Raw genomic sequence first — 8244 nt, 5'->3', positions numbered from 1 at the left:
TTTGATATATTATAAAAAACGAATTATATTTTATACTACATCACATTAATACATATTGAGAAAATCTAAAAGTTATTTATTTTGTCACAATGTCAATGTTCACTATGTGCACTAATGTACACTAATGAATATTTGTGGTGAAACCCAGTGCTTTTATTGTTCTAACATGGTGGAAAAGTGTTGGACCTTAATCCCACCAGGCTCTACAATCTCTTCAGCTAGCCAATGCTGTGCGACTGTGGGCAATGCTGATGACCTAAACCAACCAATTAAAGCAGAGCAGAGCTCATAATTATTTCTACAAGCCCACCATAAAGAGGAAACCAGCGTGTTTCACTCTGAGGCAAAATAACAGGGTTGTAAATAAATAAATAAATAAATAAATAAATAAATATTGTTAAGGGTAGTACAAAATCAAAATCAAATCAAACACAGGTGTAATGGTGATTGAAAAAATCCGTCACACACATTAACATACATAGATTATACACACACTATACATACTCTCTATGTACAATATTGCACTGGTTTAAAGCAATTAAAATATACAGACATATACAACAATATAATAATTATAATATAATAATAATAATAATAATAATAATAATTAAATGTTTACATTACTATTTACAAAAAAAAAAAAAACACTGGACAGGTGTGAATACAGGTGTAGTGTGGGTGGGGAGACGTCCTGTGGGTGCAGTGTGACTGAGTACGGGAACAGCTCCAGTAAGTGCAGGGTGCAGAGTTCCCCCCCAACCAAAGTCATACCCTTACTAATTAAAATACATATAAAATAACTATTTTAATTTTAATAACTATCTAATTATTATTTTAATAACTATCCAATTAGCTCTATTGCTCCTTTAAAACCAAAAAAACAGTTTTAGATATTGTACCGCCAGAGACTTTTATTTTTGTTACCGACAGGCCACCGGAAACCAAGGGATGCAGAATGTGCGGGAAAACCTGCGGCAGCACACCACCCCCTAGTGGCTGCAGCTGCAGCTCGATGTGCTTCCGCAGCGGCGACCACAGAAGAAATCCGCCTGCAGCAGTTAGCGGTGTAGCAGCTCAGCAGCCAGCCCGACAGCAGCGCTGAAATTGTCGATATCTTTATTACCGACGGCTCGAAATCTACCGCCATGTCCGACGACAGGTCCGAGAGATCGGATGGGAAGATTGTGAAGATGGAAATCGACTACAGCTCGACTGTAGATCAGCGGCTCCCGGACTGCGAGAAAATGGCAAAAGTGAGTTGAATGAGAGCGGAGCGGCTGAGTCACGGTGCGGGGAGTTAGCCTAGCCTAGCCTAGCTTAGCTTAGCATAGCTTAGCATAGTTTAGCTGTTTTTACTCTTACTGACCAAATAACTTTTAATTTTCTCCTCCCCAAATATTCACTTAAACGCTGAACAACAAAATATTTAACCAACATAAAACATAAATGTGAGCAAAGTGTTTGGGTGAGATACTAACTAACTAACTAGACCTGCTGTCTTCACGTTTACAGTCTTTCTAGAGAACTAAAAATGGCTAAAATAAGGTAAAAACGGGTTATATTAGCTATAAGACATCATTTTAGTGGGTTGGGTTCTTGTATGTGTGTAAATATCTGGCTGGATGGAGAACCACCTTACTTACCTACTTACTAACTACAAATATCCACCAGCACTGATGATCAGATTTGCCTAAAATGGGTAAAAATGGGCAAAAATGGGCTGAACCCCCTGACTTCTAAGCTAAAAGCCTTTCAACTACTGCTACTGGTTCTCTTATTTTAGTGGAGAGCATGGGTTGGGTCTTGTATTTGTACAGGTAGGAGGATAGAGAAGCACCGGACTTGCACAGCGGTCCCTTCCTCACTCCAAATATCCGCCTCCCACTGATCATCAACACAGAATTGGGATGAAACCATCCTGTGACTCCATGACAAAGCTATCCTGATGTTGACAGCTGTGTGTTTCCCTTCTGTGGTCCCAGCAGTGGCAGCTTGCTGAGCCGGGTATCGAACCCACAACCCTGTCATCAATAGCCCGGAGCTCTAATGCTCCTCGTCTTAAGTGAATTCAGTCCGAACGTTCTCAGAGATCCGGGTCTGAGCCTCTTTTGAGCAGCCCAGTGGCAGGAAGGAGCTTGCGGTATAGGAACACACCTCAGTTCAGTGGTTGATTATTATTATTATTATTATTATTTGTTGTCATCTGTTCAGGAAGGGAGACTTCAGGAAGCTGTGGAGAGCCTGCTGTCTCTGGAGAAGCAAACGAGGACGGTCAGTAAGCCTGTTGTGTGACTCTGTGCCTCATCAGACAGTTCAAAGTCTCGAATAGGCGGTTCGATAATGTACCTGCTCTTCTCACATCCAGGCTTCAGACATGGTGTCCACGTCCAGGATCTTGGTGGCCATAGTGCAGATGTGTTACGAGGCTAAAGACTGGGACTCCCTGAACGAGAACATCATGCTGCTGTCAAAGAGGAGGAGTCAGCTGAAACAGGTGGGCATGCACACATTTAGGGTTGCTGCTTGACTGAAACCCAGTGTAGTAAGAGATGAGGCTGATGTGCTTGCCATTGTTTATGGATTTAGTTTGGTAATGACTGAGACAATTAGGCTTTATGGGATGTCCTAATTTTATTTTGGGACAATTTAGCAGAATTTATATATAACTGTTCTAATTATATATTCTTTATTTTTTTATAAAAATACACAAATGTTTACAGTAATGAAATATAGAAAATGTAAACTAGCTTTTCCCCCACGTCCTTTTGTATCAAAACAAGAATTATTGTATTGTGGTCAAAAATGTTAGCATAATATAATTAATTATTCATCCGTAATGCCCTTGAGTCACTATCCATAGTACACCTCTGCTTAGCATACTTTGTATTGTGTGTGTGTGTGTGTGTGTGTGTGTGTGTATGAACCCTGCTGAGGGGTGGAGAAACAGTCTGGACAGCTCAAGATGGTCAAGCTGATTAATTAGATTTGCCAGCTTAGCTCTTTAATAATGAATTCATATATATTCTTTTTCTTCTATTTTCTACCCAATTTCAAAAGGCCAACTACCCAATCCCCATTCATGTGAACTCCCCAATCACTAGCAATGCCCCTAGTGTGAGGAGACTAGCACATGGCCTCACTGACACTGTCTCTTTTCGAACTGCTGCTGATGCAGCTCTGATCCCACAGCCAACAGACGCCTGTGCTGACCAACATCACGCTGGGAGTGATGTTGGGATTAAGCACCATCGACCCACCCCTGAGAGAGCAAGGCCAGTTGTGCTCTCTCTGCCTCTGGCTGCTGATGGCAAGCAGCATGACCTGGGATTCGTCGACTCAACAGTCCTCAGGGTCATAGTGGCAGCGCTTTTAGTGGCCAGCTTAGCTCTTGATCAGCAGAGTTTGATGGTTTAGCTGGTCTACCTGCTTTATTAAAATAGTCAGCCAGTATGTTCAGCTTGGTCAAGTTCCTCATGCTTTTTAACCAGCTAGTCCATCAAGCTCCTGGCCAAGAACTAAGCCTGTCTGCCAGGTTAACCAGCTGGCTTACCAGCGTAGGGAACGTTTTCTCCTAGATGGCCACCTTCTCAACCACCTTGACCATCTGAACCATTTATCCTGGGCTGGATTTTTCAGCAGGTCTGCTCTGTCTTCTTGTAGGCTGTTGCCAAGATGGTGCAGGAGTGTTACAAATATGTGGATGCTGTTACTGACCTGCCCATCAAACTGAGGCTCATCGACACTCTCAGAACCGTCACCGCTGGAAAGGTCTGTTCTGGTTCTTTCCCTCAGCTGCTTTTGAAGAGACGTCGCTGTGCTAATGGCTTAAAGAGTGTGTTTATACTTGTAGTTCAGTTCTTTTGGTCCAAACCAGAGCACTCTCACCAAAGCTGCTCTTCTTCTACAAATATAAACACACGCAAAAAAATAGTCTTGCCACACTTTCTTTACCATGTTTGCATGATGATTTCCTGCTGATTTCTTTGACCGCTTGTTTGTCTGACATAGATCTATGTGGAGATTGAGCGTGCCAGACTCACTAAGACACTGGCCAACATTAAAGAACAGAGTGGAGAGGTCAAAGAGGCTGCGTCCATTCTTCAAGAGCTGCAGGTGAGCTGACGCCTGAGTTTATGGTGCTAAGTACCACCATCACATCATTTAAATTGTAAGTGAAAGGAGAAAAACCGGCCAAGTGCTTATCAAACCTGGGATGGAAACACACCTAACAGGGCCTATAATTGTATTTGTTAGAGCAGATGGGTCATGCAACACTATAATTAGATGTAGGAAAGGATGATGCATCACAAAGTCTAGATTTGATTGGATAACTGTGGTATGATTGAGTTATTTTGAACCTGAGCCAATGTAGGTTTGGGAGTCTTGCCCAAAGATTCTCATTGGTGTAGTGTAGCACAGTTACCCAGACTGGGATTTGAACCCCAGTTTCTCACATGGTGTGGTAGCTCACTGGCAGGCAATGGTGGTATCCATTGCACCACACCGGTCTAGTTGCTGGGTTCCTTTCTGAGACCATTATGTGTGCTCTTTATTGTCTGCAATGAATGGCATATGTGTTCTCCTGTAGGTGGAAACGTATGGCTCCATGGAGAAGAAGGAGAAGGTGGAGTTCATTTTGGAGCAGATGAGGCTGTGCATAGCCGTTAAAGACTACATCCGCACTCAGATCATCAGCAAGAAGATCAACACTAAGTTCTTCCAGGAGGAGGGCACTGAGGTGAGTCCATTAGGTTCAGACTGAGTAATGGTTTTAAATATGCCATGATGAGACAGGGGTCCGATTTCCCAGTAACGCGTTGCATGCTGAAGACTGCACAGTGGTCTTGACGTCAGCCCTTAAAGGGCCCATATCGTTAAAGGGAGAAAACTGACGGTGGGATGCAATTTCTGTGTTTCACAAAACCACACAGAGGGTGTAAAAGTAGAATATGGCCACTTTAGAATTTGCTAGACCCCCTAGTCTCATACCATTTATGCTGTTATTTACCTACAATTATTCCCATCACTGATCTTTCTACTTTTCTTGGTTGCTCCTAGGAGTCGAAGTTGAAGTACTACAATCTAATGATTCAAGTGGACCAGCATGAAGGCTCTTACCTGTCTATTTGCAAACACTACCGGGCCATTTACGACACTCCCTGCATCCTGGAGGACAGCTCCAAATGGCAGCAGGTAGGTCATGGCATAAACCAGAGAACCTGAGGTTTTCAGCATAGAATCAACAGCTTGGGAGAAACATTAACATTACATGGTGCATCAAAGCTTTCTCACTTCAAGTCATTTTGATGCACATGGAAAGCTTCATTGTTTATAATATACAGTACCAGTCAAAAGTTTGGACATAACTGGTTAATGTGTGCTGAGCTTCATCTTAAAAAACAACATTGGATCCAAATGCTATATTTTTGTTTTCAAAAAAGGGGACACTGGGGACACACGAGTACCCACTTTAATTATGATGTCAGGGTGGGGTGGAGGGGTTAAAGTATGCCTAAATTGTATGTGTGCGGTGAGTGAGGGTGGAAATATCTCTCAAACCATGCAGCTACAGTATGATAATGTGCATTAATACATATACCTTTACTGATTTAGCAAAAGACAGATAAATAGCCTTAAGAGCCTTTATGATCCAATCAGCTTCTTTCAGATCAACATACAACTTGGGACTAATTCAACCCCCCCAGCCTTTTCATCTGTCTGTCTGTCTGTGTTTTTCTGCTCCAGGCCCTGAAGAGTGTGGTTCTGTACGTAGTTCTGTCTCCATATGACAATGAACAGTCTGATCTGGTTCATCGGATCAGCACAGACAAGAAACTGGAAGAAATCCCTAAATACAAGTAAGTGACCATCAGTTGCATTAGTAATCAGACAGTCCGCTGATGTGTTTTGATTTATTAATCAAGTCCTTCCATCTAGTCCTTGAGGATCCAGGACCAGTTCATATTTTTGTTCAGTTCAAGCTGCATTTATGGGCACATTTCCAGCATTTGTCAGACAGAGCAAAATTGGCCCTCCCTGAATTGCTCCCTGAAAAGCAATCTCACCGCACCCTATTTTCTCTCCCTTAGAGACTTCTTGAAGCATTGACTTGAATTGGTAACCCTTGTAGAAGAGCAGTCCCACCTCCCCAACCTTCTCTCTTTTTTCCCCCCAATAGGGACCTCCTGAAGCAGTTCACCACTATGGAACTGATGCGCTGGTCCTCTCTGGTGGACGATTACGGGAAGGAGCTTCGTGAAGGTTCTCCAGACAGCCCTGCCACTGACGTCTTCACCTACACAGAGGAGGGAGAGAAGAGGTGGCAGGATCTCAAAAACAGAGTAGTAGAACATGTGGGTTTTTATATGATATATGCTTTTCTTTTTTGCAGTGCACCTTTTTTAATACACTTGCACTATGTGGCCAAAAGTATTGGGACACCTGCTCATTCATCGTTTCTTCCTAAATCACGTTTGTTGGAGTGTAACGATCTATACTGTCCAGGGAAGAAGGCTTTTTACTAGATTTTGGATCAGCGAGAGCGTTAGTGGGGTCAGGATGTTCGATGATCATTACCAAAAGTACTGGATGGAGCTCCACCAACCATCATTCCAGAGAACACAGTTCTTCCACTGCTCCACAGCTCAGTGGTGGGGGGCTTTATACCCCTCTAGCCCACACCTGGCACTAGGCAGCCAATAGCTTCATATTTATCTGCTCCAGATAGTCCTATTCTATTGACAGTACTTCTCTACATGGATTAGACAAGCTGTCAGCAATGGGTGCAACTTAAAGCAGCTAAATGCATTCATTAGAAGCGGTGTCCACAAACTTTTGTACACACAGTGCATCTGTAAGTCTACCTATAGCTGTAGGAACTGAACACACGTCTCCTGTCTTGTGCTTCATAGAACATAAGGATTATGGCCAAGTATTACACAAGAATCACGATGAAGAGGATGGCTGGACTTCTGGACCTTTCCATTGATGTGAGTTCATGTTTGGTTTATAGGGAGCTGTTCTGTGTGTGAATACCCCAGTGTTGGTGTTAAGTGCTTACACTCCTGTTCGTTTGCGCTCCTTAGGAGTCTGAGGAGTTTCTGTCCAACCTAGTGGTGAACAAGACCATCTACGCTAAAGTGGACCGCCTGGCGGGCATCATCAACTTCCAGAGGCCCAAGGACCCCAACGATCTGCTGAACGACTGGTCCCACAAACTGAACTCTCTCATGTCCCTGGTCAACAAAACCACCCACCTCATCGCCAAAGAGGAGATGATCCACAACCTGCAGTAGCTAAGACGCTTGCAGGGGTTGGTCTTTAGCTTGGGATTTCACTGATTGAATAATTTACATATTTTTGTTTTTGTTTTTTGTTTTTTTTTCTCTCCACTTCATCATCCCGGGGTGGAATAAGCAAATTTGTCTTGTCTTTGGTAGATGCCCCGACAAATAAAAAAAATAACAGTCCCTCCCATGGTTTCAGACAGTAAGCTGTACCTGGGACCAGGTGTCAGGTGTTCTTTCGTAGATCTTTTGGCTGTTATTGAACAGAACTGAGCTTTGGACTTGGACTAAATTGATAGTGGGTCTAGGATCAGTCGGTGAGACCAGGATCTTTATTAGCAGAATCTTAAATCAGTGCTGAGGTATTGGATACTTCATAAACACCACACTGGGTGCAAATTAGGCCTGGGAGTGAGCTGAATTGTTTAAAGTGGTTCTCCTTTTCAGTCCATGTTCCAGGATGGAGCCTCTGACAGCACTGTATAGGTAGGGAGTTCATTTCAGTGTTCACCTCACGTGCAGGTTCATGGCCTTGGTATATAAATGGAAAATTATTACTATCGCTGTATGCAACTGTTGCTTCATGCTTGGTAACATGTTCAGAGTCTTTTTGCAATGTACACATAAAATTTTTTTTTTGAAGAGATCAGTGTCTGTCATTTAATATTCCACTACAAATTCTTCACATAGGCTGGAAAATGACCTATTTAAATAGACATGGCTTTTTGTTCATACATCAGTCGTAACATTAAAACCACTGGCAAGTGAGGAAACTTCAATTCTTGATGAGTTGGAAGCTGGGCGGTGGCTAGACGACTGGGTCAGAACATCTCCAACACATCATCCCTGGGTAAGCAGTGGTCAGTACCTGAAGTATCGAAAGTGCTCCCAAAAGGAAGGACAACCACAGACCTTTGAGCGGGTCATGGGTGCCCAAGGCTCACTGATGCATACGGAG

The 8244-nt window shown here is 43.0% G+C and overlaps 1 protein-coding gene across 1 annotated transcript; it reads left to right on the top strand.

Annotated features, from left to right (window-relative positions):
* The first annotated feature begins 825 nt into the window (after positions 1-825).
* Positions 826-7930, top strand: psmd12 (proteasome 26S subunit, non-ATPase 12). Its single transcript, XM_072683441.1, has 11 exons — positions 826-1253; positions 2212-2271; positions 2366-2494; positions 3661-3768; positions 4009-4113; positions 4589-4738; positions 5059-5193; positions 5746-5858; positions 6179-6353; positions 6912-6989; positions 7086-7930. Exons 1-11 carry the CDS (start codon positions 1146-1148, stop codon positions 7293-7295), a joined length of 1371 nt encoding a protein of 456 aa, XP_072539542.1. The 5' UTR covers positions 826-1145; the 3' UTR covers positions 7296-7930.
* Positions 7931-8244: the final 314 nt, after the last annotated feature.

The sequence above is a fragment of the Salminus brasiliensis genome, chromosome 7 (assembly GCF_030463535.1).
Source record: "Salminus brasiliensis chromosome 7, fSalBra1.hap2, whole genome shotgun sequence".
NCBI lineage: Eukaryota > Metazoa > Chordata > Actinopteri > Characiformes > Bryconidae > Salminus > Salminus brasiliensis.
This window is presented reverse-complemented; position numbering and strand designations above follow the sequence as displayed.

What these genes read in the sequence shown, in the direction of transcription:
- psmd12 (XM_072683441.1), top strand. Translation starts at nt 1,146, where the DNA reads ATGTCCGACGACAGGTCCGAGAGATCGGATGGGAAGATTGTGAAGATG. An exon ending in TGGAGAAGCAAACGAGGACG is followed by an intron (nt 2,272 to 2,365) that starts GTCAGTAAGCCT and finishes TCTCACATCCAG; the next exon opens with GCTTCAGACATGGTGTCCAC. An exon ending in GGAGGAGTCAGCTGAAACAG is followed by an intron (nt 2,495 to 3,660) that starts GTGGGCATGCAC and finishes GTCTTCTTGTAG; the next exon opens with GCTGTTGCCAAGATGGTGCA.